Source organism: Polypterus senegalus, chromosome 12 (assembly GCF_016835505.1).
Source record: "Polypterus senegalus isolate Bchr_013 chromosome 12, ASM1683550v1, whole genome shotgun sequence".
Classification (NCBI taxonomy): Eukaryota; Metazoa; Chordata; class Cladistia; order Polypteriformes; family Polypteridae; genus Polypterus; species Polypterus senegalus.
Genome location: NC_053165.1, coordinates 48,092,275 through 48,111,680, shown reverse-complemented (window position 1 = coordinate 48,111,680; position 19,406 = coordinate 48,092,275). Strand labels below are relative to the sequence as shown.

The following is a 19,406-nucleotide window of genomic DNA, read 5'->3' as shown; positions in this document are numbered from 1 at the left end:
ATTCATTAAGTGAGGTATGACTGTATATTTTATACATACACATACATAAATACACATAGAATTCTTTTTTTTATATATATATATATATATAAACAGTTACATACATTTGTACTATCATTTCTTTGAAACATAAAATGCCATACTACAAAGAACTATTGGGTGGCATGGCACTACCTACTTTTCTCTTTTACTGCTGGGTTGAACATACATATATAAATGTTGAGAATTTACAAAGAAGCAGAAGGCTAAAAAATGCATCTGCTTGGTCAACCTTGAAAAGAAAATTTTGTTCAGTCCTCACAGTATGCTTTGTGGAATTTACTAAAAAACCTTACACCCTTGCTGTTACAGATGAAATAAAAGGCTTCTTCTTTTTGGGCGCATAAACCGTTGGTGCGGCGCTGTCAGATCTAAACACTAGTGTGGCAAATTGCTTGCATACTGAAGTGACTTTAGCAGCAGGTTGAAGTCTCATTTTACTTATGGTGCCAAGCAGAGTTGCGTTGTGGTGCAGGGCAGTCTATTAGCCGGCGAAAGTGCTGTGAAGGAGCTGTCTGCTGCTACGGTCCTGCCTTTGTCCAGTCTGATAGCGGTCACGAGATATGATATCTTTGATTTCCGGTACAACAAACAGTTCTGAGCAGGTATCAGCCACAGCGCTGCTCTTGTGAAAAGAATGGAGATAAATGCCATCAACTCAGAGAAAGTGATGCAAGTTGGTTGTACTACCTGAATGTCACTGAGAGAATAAAACTGAAATGAAAAACAAGTGCTAACTTTTACAAATAGCCAAAATTTGGCTATTTGTAACCGGGTGTTACAGATTCAAATCAAATGTGTGTTTTTATTATATTGTAGAAATAATAATAATAGCAGCTCACTACTGAAAATGCGGTGCACCTGGCACCTTCAGGTTATAAAGCAGTAGTTCTTACCTCTGCACCATTCAAGAATACATGTAAACTCCCTGTTGACTGACATTTGAGCTTGGGTTTTTAACTCATTAACAGCCACATGTAAATTGAATGTTTTTTTTTCCCTTTGGTTATATTCTTGAATAAAAGTGCATGTGTTTATTTGATATTTAGACTAAAGTCACACATTATACACTTCTCGTCATTATTAGTATAACATGGAAAAAGTTTCTTCTTTAGGTATGTGTTCAGCATTTCTTGCATTTCCCACATTTCCTTTCATCCTACAATTACCAAAGATGTTTGTAGATACAGAATGCACATGAAATGCATGTATTCAAAATAACGATATACTGTATTATTTACCCTATACAACTCCAGGAACCTCACACACAAATAAGGAGCCTTGGCTTGACCTGGGAGAACTGAGCTCCATCAAGGCAGGGATGGGACAGGAGGCTGCTTGTGCTAATCTACGCATTTATAAAACAAAAGACACTGATGGAGAGATGTGAAGGGATTTAAGGTGGACCGGGATTACGAGTTTTCATAGGCTTCCGGAATTCTAATGTTAACAAGAACTGTTTTACTGGTGTGCAAAAAATTAGCAGAAAACTTGTAAATATATTTAAAACCAAAATATGCATACAGAAGGCAACTAGAAGATGGTCAGCATATTCATTTCTGAAAGGTCATGTCTTTATAAGGTTATGGACAGGATGTCAGGCATACCCCTTTAACAGTATTACCCATAGGGCGTTGCAGCTGATGCAAATAGGAAGTAGAGAAGAACTCTTGTGTCTAATGTCCTTTAGTGTTGCACTTATTTGGCATCAGCCATGGTCAATGAACAAATGCGTCAGAGGGGGAAAAAAAAAAAAAGTAGTTTTCGGTACAAGAGAAGCGAGTACCTGCTATTAAATCTGTGGGAGCCAAACATCAGTGAATGTGTTTCCTGCTCTATTTCTCACTGTCTGCAATAAATTTTACTAATCTGACATTTAATTCTATTCATTATAACTCAGGGTAGCAGAGTGTTGCAATGGTTAGCACCTCTACCTCACAGCACATATCCACAATAATCAGTAAAACATACTTGGGAGACACTTCCCCAACCCTCAGGCCCACTTAAAAGACTATTGCACCATTATAATCCACTCAAAAACTAGTTACATTTTTCTTTGACATTAACTTTAATTCATTTAGCAGAGTTAAACTTAGTCCTAAATATTTCTGTGGTTTTTCCAAACTCAAGACAATCTTAATTCTGTGAGGTTCGCTGTTTACTGCTCTTCAAAAGTGAAGGACTTATTATATATACAAATACTCAGTAAGGTATTAGAATAAAAGAATCCATTGATTACCCCGATAACCTTAATAAAAAATAAATAAATATTTAAACGTTCTAGAAAAAGGCTGCTTATGTTGCTAGCTAAATTCATATTAGTAAAAGCACTCCAAGTTACATAAAGGGCTTGGTGTTATTCTTGAAACACATTTTAAATTGCATTACTTTAGTTAACTTTACATATTAAAATTGTGCCTCTGCCCCCGTTCAAAACTATATAATCAATACATGATTTTATGTGAGTGCATTTTAAAAATGTGATGAGCCATGATTTATTACAATATGATTTAATGTTTTAAATGTACTAAAAACTAAAGTGAATGAAGAAGCATTTTTTTTTCATTCTTTTACTTCATTTTCCTAATCCAAATCAATTTAAAAAAATGCTTACAGTCTAGCAGCTTACTGATACTTCTTACCAGGCTGCCTGCGTCTGCCCTCCAGTGGACGTCAGCTCCACTCCTTCATAACTGAAATTGGCTGCACCAGCTGGAGAATCTTCTGTAATCAATGAAAAGTCACTGCTGAGGCTGGTTGTGCTACCCCTGTCTCTTCTCTCTGAAGAAACAATGGAATATGCAAACTTTCCATTAAAAAATATTCTGAAGAAAAACCAACTGATAATAGTGTGAGAATTTATGACCATAAAAATGAGCAAAAGTTCATATCAAATGATCTAGTTCATAATTAAAGGAATTCTTAGTTTCCAGGTTTTTTTCCTTCCTTTTCTACTTATACTCAATTATTTCTTACCAAGTAAATAAGAAGCATGAAAATTTTAAGAGTTTTCCTCCTTAATAAAAAAAGAAATATCAGGAGCGGTTTGATTCATTTTAATATTTTTCACACTACGCTGCCATATAACTGAATCTTAAAAAAAGGACTTAAATCTGGATATTAACACACACTGCAATGAACAGAGGATTATACTAATTGAAACGTTGAGAAGAAATAATGTACAACAGAAGGTTTTAGACTTTACCACATTACAGCTAATGTCGGACACAGATTCAACGGTATTTATTCATCTGATGTGTTTATATACATATAATCATATTGAGGCTGTATTTGTTCACATTTTTGTTCTTTTCATAAAAAGTGATTAACATGGCTCATAGTAGAAATGTAAGGTGAGTAACAAACTAGAGTCTTTTTTTCCTCTGAACTACTGTATAAAATAAAATAAATATCATGTAAACACATAACAAAATCATCTAAAAATCACAACAAGCAAAATTTGACGATTTAAGGATATGGAAAAAAATACACCAAACAAACAATGAACTAAATTACATTCATTCATCCTGTGTAAAATACAGTATTTTACTCGGTTCAGGGCTGTAAGGAGCCAGAAGCTACACTACAGAACCTGTTTAAAAAAAAAAACACAGGCACTACTAGACAGTAAGCCATGCTAGCTGGGATTGAAAGCCTAAGACCATAGGGCAGTGCTAACTACTGCACAGGCACATTATACATACAAAAGCAGTCATTTTAACTGATGACCTGTGTTAAATTTCAGTTTTATAAAATGTTTACAACAAGTAAGGATATATCCATAAGTAAAATTTATATTTGAACAAACATATGTATACATCCCAAGAATTACCACGAATACTGGTAAAACTGATCTGAATTTCCTAAACTTTGTCTGATTTGCAACATTATTCAAAAAAGGCAGCTCAATTTAATCAAATGAAATTGTTTGCCCAGTGTTCACAAAAAATTCCCATACGGTACCTAGGGATCCTTTATAGACAGAATATGCCAATCTGTTAACTGAACATGTCTTTAGGATGTGGGAATAAACTAAAGTATTCAGAGAACATGGAAAATCCATGCATGCAACTGAAGCTGTGTACTTTGAATTATAAAAGTGCAGTGTTAAATGACTGTACTACCCCATGCACTAATATAAAAAAAGGCCAAATGATAACTGAATTTGGAAAATGAATTATTATCTGGTTAATTAATCTTAAAAGAAACTGAAAATTAAAGAAAAGGTATTGAGATGGTCCCATTATTAAACACTAGATGAAGAAAATGTACATACTTAGCTGACATATATCTTCTACTGTAAAGTCAGATTCTCTGAACTGTGAGTTTTTCCTCCTGGAAAACACAAAGTACCAAAATGAAATTACACATCTAAATTTACACTCAGGAAGTATCTAGAAAAAAACAAAAAGCAAACGGATCAAGCCAAATCCCAATATTTAAAAGAAAAGGCTTTCACTGTAAAATTAACAGTAAAATAAAAAAAACATACAAATCAGCACAATATTGTAAGCATAGAGTGATTATGTAAAAATATATTTTGTCAATCCATTCATTTTCTAAACACACTTTTCCATTACAGAGTCATGAGAAGGTGCAGACAGAGCCTAATTGAACATCAATGGATGCAAGGCAGGAATTAACTTTAGATGTAACTCTTGTCCATTAATGGAAAAACACACCAAACCAAACTTACAATGATAATACTTAAAATTGAACATGACATGAATTATTTTGGAATTTCGAAGGAAAAGCCTACAAACAAAGAGAGACTAGTCCAGGAATCAACCAAAGTTTCTAAAGGGTGAGACAGCAATCTTAACCATTATGATTAACCATAACCATAATACTGAGAGAAAAAAAAAAAAGTTAATTAAAAATTATAATACTGGATTGAAAGCATCAATAAATACTGTAATTGTATAACTGTTTATATGATATGAAAATAAAACAACACACTTTTCAGAGTCCAAACCATAACTAAAGACTGTTAAAGGAAGATTGAGAAATAGGCAGCCATTAAGTCAGAACCACCACCAATCCTGTAAGAATAATTTGCATGACTTTATACTGTAATTATGAGAAATATAAGACTAACACGATTATGCAGATATGCTACATCTTTAAAAGGGAAGACTAAGGTAAAGGAACAACTAGAAATTGTTATTGGCCACAAAGGATTTCAGCTGTGAAGTAGCAACAGCGACTGAACTCCAAATAAAGGGGGACAGCTCAGTTTGCAGCCTCGTGCATAATCACTACTGTTTTAAGGAAGGTTTATTAAGTAAACATTTTATAGCACAGTGTTTTGAACCCACAGAATAGGGACAATTAATTTGTTTCAACTTGCATGAAAACTGCCTACAACTTTATGCATAATGTCAGTGTAATATGTACTTTTCAAAAGCAGGTCTATCATATCTCCTTCCTATTGAAGTGTACTTTTTTAAAAAAAATTTATTAACTTTATTGTAATCATTCCATACAAATAGATCAATTTTTACAAAAAAAACAGGATTAAAAACAAGTCGCCCCCCACCCCGGAGACAGAGAGCATGGTCAACGGAGTAAAACTTAAGTCTAGTAAACCTACCTAAATTGACGAGTTTAATAGGCCAATAGAGATGAATGGAGAAGAAAAAGAAATGTGGAGATAACTGCTTTCTCGTTGCTTAAAGAGCTTATTCGAAAATATTATTGATTAGATCCTGCCAGGTTTTGAAAAATTCTGTACAGATCCTCTAAATGAATATTTGATTTTTTCCAATTTCAAATAGTATAAAACATTGGTTTCCCACTGACTTAGGATTCTTCCAGTTTAGCAAAATAAGTCTGCGTGCCAAATTGTAGAGAATGCAATCACAGTTTGTTTGTTCTTCTCCACTTTAAACCCATCTGGAAGAACACCAAACACAGCTGTTAATGGGTTAGGAGGGATTGTGACACCAAGGCTGTCTGAAAGGCACTTAAAAATTTTGGTCCAAAATGATGTTAATTTGGTGCAGGCCCAAAACATGTGACCCAGTGGGGCTAGGACTTGATTGCAGCGTTTGCAGGTTGGATCTTGCCCTGGAAACATTTTGGACAATTTTAGGCGAAATAGATGTGCTCGATATATAATTTTGAGTTGAATAATTGTATGCTTTGCATATATGGAGGTCGAGTGAAGTCTCTGCATTGCTATTTTCTACTCCTTTTCTGGTATATTGATTATGAGATCTTTTTCCCATTGTCCTTCAATCTTTAAAAGGGAGGGACTGACAAATAATTAATAATTTTATATATTTATTAATTTTATATATATATATATATATTTTATTTTATATAATTAATAATTTTATATATTGCAGAGATAGTGTCCAAGTCCTTGAAATTGAGCAATATTTTTTCTGGCATGGCGGGGGGTGCAAGATGAGGAAAATCGGGCAGGTTCTGTTTAACAAAGTTCCTAATTTGAAGATAGTGAAAGAAATGTGTGGCTGGAAAATTACATTTGGAATGTAATTGTTCATAGGATGCAAAGATGGTGTCTATATAAAGATCTCTAAGCAAGTTAATCCCAAATCATTTCCAGATATTAAAAACTGCACAAGTTTGTGAGGGTTGAAAGAGGTGGTTCTCTTACAGAGGTGCCACTGATAAAGGATTCTTCTTCCCAAAATGCTTTCTATATTGTATAATATAATAATGTATATATATAATTACTCATAATCTGAGTAAGTGAAGCACAATTGGGTTATTAGTATTGAAATGTAAGGTTATCCAGACATTTTCAGTTCATGTTCTCAAACATGCTGCAGTTCTGTTTTTTGTTTCCAATTCATAAATATGGGCAATTCCCTGCTGTTAAAGAACTTTTTTTATATAAAAAATATATATTTTTTTTTATTTCTAGTCTGTAAGACTTGCATCTCTAACTATTTTTATTTAGGACACTAGACCCAAATAATGAATCAATTATAATATTTCATTTTTAATTGGGTGTTCAAGATCTATTTAAGTGTTTTAAAAAAGCAGTAAATTAGCAAAAAAACAACACAATAAAAAATAAAATATGTTACAGAGGAGTCACTAACCTGTATCACTAGTACCTGAGTATGCACAACATCAAAAAAATCAGGTATTTTAAAATGTGACAGCAAACTATTAATGAAAAAATTTGAGATATCCCTCTGGGTTGTATGCAACACTCACATATGAAAAACATACACAAGCCCCGAGTTACTTGCCTTTACCGAGTACACAATGAAAGGTAATTTGCTGGTGCAAAAAACATAATTACTGTCAGAGTTAAGTTATCAAAATATCTCTCCCTTGTTTAAGCTTTATCATGTACCTGAACCTGTAAACCCATTTATAAAGAAATTCAAACACATGAGTATTTTCTGTTTATGAACAAAGAAATTCGAGCCATGATTCAAAGCCATCGAAAAAAAGGGAACATGTAAAGTGTTATAAAGTTGTCTGTCTAGTGCCTACAGTTTTCATTTAATGAATGAAATTTAAAATGTTATTCTAATTATAGAAATCACAAGGCAATTGGAAATGCACTGAAAACTGTTAACAGTTGTTTTCCATTCAAATTGTGCACGCTCTTTGTCATACCCGAGACACTCTGCTAATGTGATTAAGGAAAAAAAGTAATAATTAAGACCAGCTTATGAAGTAAAAGAAAAACAATGTGAATATACTTTTTTTTTCCACTGAAGGAAAATGAAAACACACATACAAACTGTCACCATGGAGAATAAAATTATAATACAATTAAATGTCAGCATTACATTTCATAATGTTAAGAAATATATTGGTGCAGGCAAATAAGGTTTCTTAAGGAGAAAAACATGATTATTTGCTTACCTTTGTTTTCTAATACAGGAAAACTGGTCAGAAGTGATGTGCTTCAAAAAATTGAAGCAAAAAAAGAAAATCTAGCACAAAAACAAAAAGAGACAGATTTAGCCTGTGTACTCAAAATGATGAAGATATAATGAAAGGATTCCCTCTGGTGGCTGACTGGAAAAATTCCAGTGCAAGCTCACAAAAAAAAAAAAAAAATATTCAGTTTTCAAAAAAATTGCTTCCCATTTGATTGGTATCTCCAAATATTACATAGCATTACAAACTAAAATCAAATATTTGTTAGTAAAAAGACTTGTATGAAAACTTAAAAAAATAAAAAGGTAGGAATTTTACATGTTAAGGTTTAGGCTTTCAGGAGACAAAATGCTAGTTGGCAGGTACTAATACAGTACTTCATTCAATTACAGGAAATACTCATTATACTAACAGTAACATACTGTACATAAAGAAAAAAAATCCCATATATAACATAAAATTACATATACCTGTGTGGTATATCTTTGCTTTGAATTTCAAATGAATAATATTGTTTATATAGTTGAACCTTGATTATCCACGACTATTATGCAAAGTACAATTCAAACTTAGGGAAAAAATATATATGCCACAGTATCCTTTTGTCTGATAATCTAATGTAGAGAGATGCATACATATTTGAGCAAAGACAAAAAAACCAGCTTTTTTTTGTTTAACTACAGCATGCCTTTTTTTATCAATTTGTAATTTACAACAGACTTTGAGAAGTTTAGGATCAATAGCAGATGACAAGGTGTCGTCACTGTTATACATCATTTGGATAGTCAGACTGGGCAACAGTTTAAAGCAGAATGTTTGGCATTAAGACATTAAGGTGTAGAGTTATATCTAAACACTCCAGACTTGGCAAGACCATATCATGGTGCATCCTTAAGAAAGTTTATGCTGCATGTTCTTTCCCTTAAATTTTATACATACCTGGTTTATTCCTTCCATTCAAAAACATCTTCCACCTACAGGAAGGTCTATAAATATGTGATGAATGTGAATATGGCATGAAACTGTAAACATTAAAATTTGTCCATGCACAAATAGACTAATACCTTTACCACAGAGGATGCCTAGATCTACAAGTGAAATCTTCTTTGTGAGTACGTAGTAGGAATAAGGCATAATGCGCACGGAAATAGTTGGGGAGTTTGTATCCATTCTGACTTTCAAAACGGCTTCTGAGGAACTTAAAGAAAAAATTTACAAACTGCCAGGAACAGCACCTTATGTGGTGGTGAGACATAGATGATAAATGCAGAACACTTACTAAAGCTGGGAAGTACCGTGATAAAAATGACCAGGTGAATGTGACAAAATTTCCAAGGGAGTTGGAAGAAATCATGTGGTTCCTGTTTTAGTACCCTATGTAACAGTTGCATTCAAAAACGAAGACAATGCCAACTATTACTTCATTAAATTCAAATAAGCCTATTTGCACCAGACAATGTTTAGAAATGCAAATAAATACACAAATCAAAAGTATCCAGGTCGAAAGAGTGTGACACAAATCTTTGCCACAGAACCAAAGTACATCTGCTAAAGATATTTTATATATATATATATATATATATATATATATATATATATATATATATATATATATATATATATATATATATATATATATATATATATCTATATATATCACTTAAAATAAATCAATTATCTTATCTTCAGTTGATTCCCACTTTGTGCCAATGCTGCCAAAACTGGCACTAGCTACCTGTGAGGCCAAAATGAATAAACTGGAAAACGGATGATCATCTTATCATGTGTGAAATAAATGCAGCACTGCTCCTTTAAAGGACAAAATATGCAACACATAATTTTGGATGATAAAGTAGAACTGCTTAACCAATGGTGCTTTACAAATGTAAACAAGAAAAATGCATCCTAATCTGGTACATAATATAAGAGAGATTAGTCAAACAATTAAAAAGCATGCAGAAACCACAAATGTTCAAAAATGTAGTTGCATATTAGAAAAAAAATATTTTCAATCACAGAGGCAGACTTTCAACTAGTAATTATTTTTTTAAATACCAGTTTCTAACATGTATCACCTTTTTTTTGATAAAACACGTAACTAACAGAATCAGTTTATGCAGTTTTATATTGTCCGTTTTAAGCATTTTAATATATTTCAAATGTGCAGCCTGTTTTAAAATTGTAGGAAAGGGACTAATATCTTTGATGTATAATTCCAGTGTCTTAGCTAATTACTGTTAAGATTTAATCTATGATTTCCCAAGGTTAGATAGAAAATGTGAATTACCAAAATGTTTCACGTTATATTAGATTTCTTCTTAATAATGGTGCATTGTTAAGGAGCAACCATTCTCAAGTGCCTACTGCAAATTTCAGATAATCCTACCATTACAAGAAAAGAAAAGAAAAAAATCAGCAAGCAAATAGCATGTTTAGTATTGTTGGGGCATTCTCTGATCCATTACTTTGATCAAAAGTTTACTGATGGTTTATGAATATGAACAGTTTTGAAGGTCAGTGAACATGAACATAATCATGTTATGGGTGCTGGAGCAATCCATTGGCTGTGTTGATGTAGTCAAAGTAGCATTGGACATGTCATTTTGCTTTGTAAAGATTACTAGATACAGCCACATTATTTTAGCAGACCAAAGAATGCTAATTGCTTCTACAAAATCTACAGAAGAAGGTGAAATTGGTTAATAAAGAAAATTAGTTACAAGAAGAAAAAAAAAAGGTTTTGTATACTTGACTTGATCTTTGATACAGAACTCTAAAAAAGGCATAATAAAAGGATTTTCTCTGATAAATGGGGAAGCCTATCAATGGGTGAAAAGAAAGACAACTTTACAAAAATATTAGACTTTTATACATACATGTTTTTTGTGACTCACATTATTATCTGTACAAAACATGGTTCAGTTAAGCTTCTTCTGACCACATTCTCAAGATGGGGACTTTTGCATGTACTACACAAATATAAAAGTCAAGCCAAAGAAGAAGGCAAACCCTCTACAAATACAATGTAGTTACACATATTAATAGATAGGTACCTTTATTTGATTAGGATTCTGAAAATAAGTAGCTTTTTAAGGTGTTCAAAGAGACAAGGTGCTTGTCCCTACATCTGATATAATCTACAAAAATCCATGTTCAGGTTTGGCAGCATTAACTTAAGAGGTAGTGGTGGAAAAAAAAAATTGTCTTTAATAATCATGTAATATTTTAAACTGTAGATGCATCCATGACAATGGAAAAAAATAGCTGGTACAAAACAGTAACGAACAGTTACATTTTAATTCTAAAAAGCAAGGTTTACAATGTACTAATACAAAAAGATTTAAAAAGATCATTAACATAAACATTACACAACCAAACCAGCACAACTCAGAAACACCACATATGGACCTTAACTTTGTAGTACTTTTTTTGTCTGGAAGTGGCTTACAAGAAGTGGAGTGGAGGATAACCGAGGGTATGTAATCATGGCAAGAGACTTCAAACAAACACCTTATTCAGTTATACTCTTAGAAAGTAGAAAGAAAAAAAGAACTGTCCTCTGGGTGGAAAACACTGTCTTGTCTGATCTTTCAAAGTAGCACTAATCAATACTTTGCAAAAAAATTACACAAGCAGCACCTCATTATAGTAAAACAACCGGACAGTGTCCGAGTTTAGACAGAAACCTTCAGGCTAAGGTGTATAATGTGAGGGTGCCGAACGATGAACTGACTTTTCCATCTATGGTAATGTTTCCTATATTGTAATTGTTGGTACAAGCTTGCCTTTTTCAATTACATTTCTTCCACATACAGTATATGAAGGGAAACCATATAAAAGCAATGAAGTACTAAGGAGAAACATCAGAAATGGCATTTCTGAAAACTACCATAGCACTATGTATTAAGCTATTTGTATAACCTTTCAAAAATAATCCTACAATGTGTTGTTCAATCTGAAGTAAATGAGAAACAATGTAACCATGCTGTAAGCACCACTGTGCTTCAGACTTATGTGACACATACCCTAGAAGATAACATTTTGTATAAGACAATATAAGACAGTTTCTAATGATTGATCTAAAATCATAAAGGGAAAGAGTAAAACATACGAAAAGCACAAGTCACTGACAATTATCATTACAATCAAAAACACATCCTTAGTTTAACTATGAGTAATGCAAAAGCAAAACTATAAAAGTGACTGCTAGCATATACACTCACCTAAAGGATTATTAGGAACACCTGTTCAATTTCTCATTAATGCAATTATCTAATCAACCAATCACATGGCAGTTGCTTCAATGCATTTAGGGGTGTGGTCCTGGTCAAGAATCTCCTGAACTCCAAACTGAATGTCAGAATGGGAAAGAAAGGTGATTTAAGCAATTTTGAGCGTGGCATGGTTGTTGGTGTCAGACGGGCCGGTCTGAGTATTTCACAATCTGCTCAGTTACTGGGATTTTCACGCACAACCATTTCTAAGGTTTACAAAGAATGGTGTGAAAAGGGAAAAACATCCAGTATGCGACAGTCCTGTGGGCGAAAATGCCTTGTTGATGCTAGAGGTCAGAGGAGAATGGGCTGACTAATTCAAGCTGATAGAAGAGCAACTTTGACTGAAATAACCACTTGTTACAACCGAGGTATGCAGCAAAGCATTTGTGAAGCCACAACACGCACAACCTTGAGGCGGATTGGCTACAACAGCAGAAGACCCCACCGGGTACCACTCATTTCCACTACAAATAGGAAAAAGAGGCTACAATTTGCACGAGCTCACCAAAATTGGACAGTTGAAGACTGGAAAAATGTTGCCTGGACTGATGAGTCTCGATTTCTGTTGAGACATTCAAATGGTAGAGTCAGAATTTGGCGTAAACAGAATGAGAACATGGATCCATCATGCCTTGTTACCACTGTGCAGGCTGGTAGAGGTGGTGTAATGGTGTGGAGGATGTTTTCTTGGCACACTTTAGGCCCCTTAGTGCCAATTGGACATCGTTTAAATGCCACGGGCTATCTGAGCATTGTTTCTGACCATGTCCATCCCTTCATGACCACCATGTACCCATCCTCTGATGGCTACTTCCAGCAGGATAATGCACCATGTCACAAAGCTCGAATCATTTCAAATTGGTTTCTTGAACATGACAATGAGTTCACTGTACTAAAATGGCCCCCACAGTCACCAGATCTCAACCCAATAGAGCATCTTTGGGATGTGGTGGAACGGGAGCTTCGTGCCCTGGATGTGCATCCCACAAATCTCCATCAACTGCAAGATGCTATCCAATCAATATGGGCCAACATTTCTAAAGAATGCTTTCAGCACCTTGTTGAATCAATGCCACGTAGAATTAAGGCAGTTCTGAAGGCGAAAGGGGGTCAAACACCGTATTAGTATGGTGTTCCTAATAATCCTTTAGGTGAGTGTGTGTGTATATATTTTTTTTTTTTTTGGTAAAATTAATGAGGAAACTGATCATGGATAATAAAGGTTCTGCTAAACAGTAATACACCATATATGTAGTTACCAGAAATTAATTTATCTTTGATACTAACCTCTTCTCCTTTGCCAAGTCTATCAGGCAACATGTGTCTAGGATGGGAAAATAAACATGATTAAATTCTACTTTCTAAAATATTCATTTTATTATAATTACGTAATATTTCCTTATTAAAGTTTGAACTGTTTTGCAAAATCACTTGACTGAAATGCCTATATTAATAAACAAAGTGTTTAAAGAGACATTTTAATTAGTATCTCAAACAGCTGTCCCCAGCTACATGAAAAACTAAAATAAAAAAAATAAAATAAAGAAAACTCTTTTTCAAAACTGACCCATAAATTATTGCTGTCCAGGGATTTTGCATGTCTGCAGTCTAAGAGTTTTGATTCTAAGGTTTAAATTTTTTCTTTGAAAAGGCCACTTCAAAGGCAGGCTTACACGTGCATATTGCATTAACCACTTATTGGAGGTTATAAAAGGCCTTTGAACTTTAAAGAAAACTCATGCAGCACCTTAATGTAAAGAATACAAAGACTAACACTTTTAAAAGAAGAAAAAAACCCAACTAAAGTACTAAATGAACAATGGAAAAAAGTTAAAAAATGTTTAAACACCAGGAAAAAGGGGACTGTGGATTATTCAAAAGCTATCCTCCAAAAAGATTAAATAGATGGATTAAAAGAGACAAGAAATACAATTATTTAAAATAAATAAAGAAAATGAAATTAGAATAATGGAAGTTACGTTATATTTAAATAGAAAATGTGTGTCTAATGGACAAACATCTAGGAGGACAAACTAAGGTCATAAAAGTTATTTAATACAAAATGTCATGCAATGTTACCTATGGAATGGAAAAAAGCTCTGCAGTAAAGCCAATTTTTCTTGCTTAATTTTATATATTTCACAAAAAGTTGAGACATACCAATAAAGTAGTACTTTTTTCAAGGTCAATATATATTTTTCATTTCTTCTATGGTAATTCTTTTAAAAAAATGTTTTTGATACAATTTTATCCTGACCAATGCTGTCAAAGTAAAATGTAACCTGAGCACAGTTTTTCTTAAGTAACTGAAGAAATTATGCTAAATAAATGGATCAATTTAATTAAAACATAAAAATCATATGAGAATTAAACACAAAGTACATAAATTAAGCAAACATAAGGTGAATAAACATTTAAATTAGGCCAATTTAATTTAAAGATGACATAAGTCAAAATGGCACTTGGTTATCCAAATCAGAGAAAAGCTGACATCATGTGAAGTTCTTCTAGGTGCAAAAATTTTAAAATCTCTTGATCCTGAAAGAAAAAACAAAAGCTTACCCAAAAAGGAACCAATCATATGCGATTGTTAAATACAGAATTTCTGCTGGTTCCAGTGTACTGTGAATCACACCATCCTAAAACAAAAACAAATTTTTAAAAATAAATACATAAAAACTTAAACTAAGTAAACTTAATGCAAGTGCACAAAAGCTAGTATATTAAAATAAATCTCTCAGGGTGAAACACACTAACAGCAAAGTTGTAATGCTCATAAGATGTCAGCCACTTTGTCTTTGACCAAGTTTAGTTTTCAACTTTCACCTGTAATATCCATATTACGTTTATTAGGATAATTTTAATAGGGTAATCTAAAGGCTTACTTATGAAAAAGAAGAAAAAAAAAAAAAAAAAAGACCTGCAAGGAAACTATAATCGTTTCATTCTTAGGACAAAGTCTTCGGCATGAAAGCATATACAAAATATTTATCTTAAATGCACAGTAAAAATGAAACCATCTAAGTAGTATCATTTTGATTTCCTAAATGGCACCATTACGTATTAGAATTCTGAACCCTCATTTGAATGTAATCATTCATGGAAGTAAAAAAAAAAATTAAACACATTAAAGGGGATCTGAAAAATGTATAAACACCCTTTACAATCCCACACACTCACCGCCCATAGAGAAAGTCTTAAAAGAGAAATAAACAAAGGCGTCCGGTCCCAGCCTGAAATACAGTGCACTAGTAGTCCACTTTCATCTGTCCAAAAAAAAAAAAAAAAAGTTTTGACTATAAAATAAACACAGAAATAAACCAAAACACCATATCACATCAAGCCCAAATTCTGCATCTGTCCCCAGAAACTAAAAATGTGTTTCAAATACATTTATTATAATAATAGGCAGAGATGGAAGTGTATTAGTACCATCAGTGGGTGCTTAACATTCCTTTTTCTTACTGACAGTAGAAATAGAAATTACATAATTGTTTATCAGTGACAATTTCACTCAAATAAGCCATTATAGCGCACTTACACTTTTTCAAAGGATCTTTCTCTCTAGCTGACAACTGCATATTACCGAATTCAGTTACATTTGTGCAAAAATACACACACAGTCTAGCTAAGTAATTTACCTGTACATTTTCAGCGTAAGGACTTAAGTAAAGAAATCCCATGTACATATCCTTTCATAGGTGTGTTGACATGTAATGCAAAAAGCACAAACTCTATTTGTGATGTCTGTCCCTCTGTCTTCATGAAACAACTTGTAAACAGTGGACCAAGGTGCAAATGTGAAAGCCATTAGCACAATAGCTCACTTCTCCTGCTGCCTGAGTGAAGTTAATGCAAAACGTTTTTAAAAATCACTTATCTAGAAATAAATGCAAAAGGAAAGGAATTGTGTACCTTGAGACTTCAGTGAAGATTGTAACTCTACATCACATACTTCTTTCAAAAATATCATGTTTAATGAATTTGAAGTACTATTAGTCACAGAACATCCACAACTAACACTAGCACATCAATTAAAGTCATTTTTACATCACACGAATTGAAAACTGCTGTTTATGAAAGCTATTGAGCCACTACAAGCATATATCGCCTATGTTTTTAACTACATGATATTACAAAGTACTGTTAAAATACAGGTATTTAATGAAGTCTACTAACACACTTAATTGCATTCAATTAGTGAGCATTACTCACTGCTACAATATATTTAACCCACTTTTATTAGCAAACGAGAACTGCACAGAATTTATATACAAGCAAATGGATTTTTTTTTTTTTTAAGAGACAAACCTATCCTCAAAGGTCTCCGCAGGAATACTCTGGGAATCTTTGAAGGCTTTCTTAAGAGGACAGATCATTTCATATCTTTCTTTACCAAGAAGGTATCAGAGCTAATCAGTAAAATTATCAGAATAGATCAAGAACATGCCAGGTGTCCAAATGAGGCACTTTATAATAGGAAAGGACAGGCTTTGCATACAGAGCTCAACCTCTTGACAACTAAAGAAACAGAACAACTCATTTTTAAATCAAGACATCAATACTATGAACACAGAGAGAAGGCTAATAAGATCTTAACTCAACAAATCCACAAGCAGGAAGTTCACAATGTAATCCCAGCAACTATCAACACAGACAGAGACAAAATCATTGACCATAAAAATATAATGCACATATTTAGAGACTACTATAAGTCCTTATATTCTCAGTTTAAAGAAGACAACACACAACCTAATGTGTTTCTGGATGCATTACAGATACCACAACTAGATACCCTCAGTGCAGAGGAATTAGATTAGAATATATTAGATTACTAGATGCTATAAACTCATTTCAGAGTGGAAAAGCAGCAGACCCTGATGGCTGCTCTGCTGAATTTTATAAACAATTTTCAATTAAGTTAGCTCCCCTTTTATTAGCAACATTTACAGAAGCTAGAGACAATAAAATTCTACCTCAAACTTTTTGCCAATCATTAATTACTGTCTTTCCTAAGCAAAATAAGGACTTATTACAATATGCATCATACAGGCCAATCTCACTTCTGAATAATTATGTTATGATACTCTCCAAAGTGCTAGCTAGAAGGACTAAGAAAGTGCTTCTTTCGATAATATCGCAAGACCAAACTGTATTTATTAAAGACAGACACTTAGCTTCCAATCTTCGATGCCAGTTTAATGTGATATATTCATCCACAAAGCCCAACACCCCAGAGATGATGATATTGTTGGATGCAGAAAAAACATTTGATATGGTTGAATGGTACTACCTCTTTACTACATTGGTGAAATTTGGGTTGGGCCCAAACATTTGTGCATGATCAAACTACTGTATACCAGTCCACAAGCTTCAGTTTTTATTAACAACATTAATTCAGACTACTTCAAACTAGAACGTGGTACTAGACAAGGATGCCCCTTGTCACCACTGTTTTTTGCAATCACCATCGAGCCACTGGCAGTTAAATTTTTGAAATGCTTATAAGATAGAGGATTATCAGAGAAGGATTTGAACAGAAAATGTCACGATAGATATACTGTAGATAGATAGAGAGACAGAGAGAGAGATAGAGAGATAGACAGCAACACTAACAGAATTTCAAAAGATTTCTGGTATCAGAATTAATATGAATAAAAGTGTGATCTTTCCAGTGAACTCTCAAGCACACAATATTAGATTGGACACCTTCCCTTTTATCATCGCAGATCAGTTTAAATACCCAGGGTTAAACATCACAAGTAAACATAAATCACTATATCAATGAAATTTTCCATAGATGGTGTTTCCTTCATCTTACTTCAGCTGAAAGAATTAACACTGTCAAGATGAACATCCTACCTAAGCTTCTTTTTCTATTTCAAAGCATTCCATTATACATCAATAAATAATGTAAGTAATTTGATTCAATCATAACCTCATTTACTTGGAATTCAAAACATCCACATATCCAAAGGGCGACTCTACAAAGACCTAAGACAGAAGATGGCATGACTCTACCCAACTTTCAATTTTATTACTGGGAAGCAAATATACAAGCTATAAAAACCTGTACATTGAAACAAATAGATGAACATATTTAAATCCTGCAGCTCTTCTTTATATTACTTGCTCTGTACCTCCAAGAAATACAAGTAATAGCCAATATACCAACAACCCAATTGTGCTCATTCACTCAGAATATGGAACAAATATCGGAAGTAATTCAAGACAGATAAGCTTCTATTTGTGGCACCTCTGCACGATAACCACCTTTTTCAACCATCTTAAATATACGCAGTTTTTAATGTTTGGAAAACATTCGGGATTGCTTGTGCGAAATGTTATTTCTTTTTAATAAATTTAATAAAATGCTTAAAAAAAATAAACAAAAAAGTAATTACTGACTCTTTGATAAAGTAACTAAAATGTGAAAGGTTTCAATTTTCAAATAAGTCATTTAACACACTTCAATGTTATACCATGTGCAAGTTTACTAACTTGAATTATATTTTCATCAAAAAAAAATTATGCTAAATGATGCATCAAATATGCACAAGACTGTATCAGCTTTAAATGAAACTAGCCGAAGCCCGCTGTAGCATACGGCAGTGTAAGAATAGGAACGGAAAACGGTGAGAAAGGAATTCAGTACAATAAAGGCTTAGGAAATCACCATCGCAGTACAACGAAAATAGCAAGGAGCGAAACCAATGCCAATAGTCGAGAGAGTACCTTCCTGTAACAGACTACGGAAAACAGACATATATAGATAGACGCCGCATTCACTGTGTTGCCCAGTCGACATGATAAATCAGAGCATCGGCCCCATTGCGAGTAGTAAAAGTGCCATTTAAAACTCATACAGGTAGATGTGGAAACCAGGTTTTCTGATGAAAAAACAATAATGTTTTAAACAGTATCGTTTACATACAACAGATTTTGGCGAATCATTTACATGCAATTATTTATATCCATTTATACACTAAATGTGTGCGTATTCCATGGTCTTAGAGTTGGTGGGGCTCTGTGAGTTTGCGGGAGTGGCATTCTGTCTTGCGTGCACTCTCTGTCTTGCTTGCCCTTAGTTAGATTTGGCGGGCAGGGCGCTGTGAGTTGCTGATCGTGGCTCTCTGTCTTGCGTGCAGTGTAAAGTCAACGTAGCTCAGAGGTGAATGTGGACTTTTGCACAGACGAAAGCAACTGAGGCTGTGT

The 19,406-nt window shown here is 33.5% G+C and overlaps 1 protein-coding gene across 3 annotated transcripts in view; it reads right to left on the bottom strand.

The window, feature by feature from the left end:
• The window catches only part of mtmr14 (myotubularin related protein 14), a 53,744-nt gene that overhangs the window by 15,663 nt on the left and 18,675 nt on the right, over positions 1-19,406 (bottom strand). For 2 of the 3 annotated variants that reach the window (XM_039771102.1, XM_039771104.1), the window contains exons 11-16: positions 15,372-15,457; positions 14,754-14,830; positions 13,479-13,515; positions 7,897-7,967; positions 4,316-4,374; positions 2,682-2,820 (exon numbers count right to left, since the gene is read on the bottom strand). In XM_039771102.1, coding sequence (XP_039627036.1) covers positions 2,682-2,820; positions 4,316-4,374; positions 7,897-7,967; positions 13,479-13,515; positions 14,754-14,830; positions 15,372-15,457 — 469 coding nt within the window. The remainder of the gene's footprint in view (positions 1-2,681; positions 2,821-4,315; positions 4,375-7,896; positions 7,968-13,478; positions 13,516-14,753; positions 14,831-15,371; positions 15,458-19,406) is intronic. The other variant, XM_039771103.1, reaches the window with a different exon arrangement.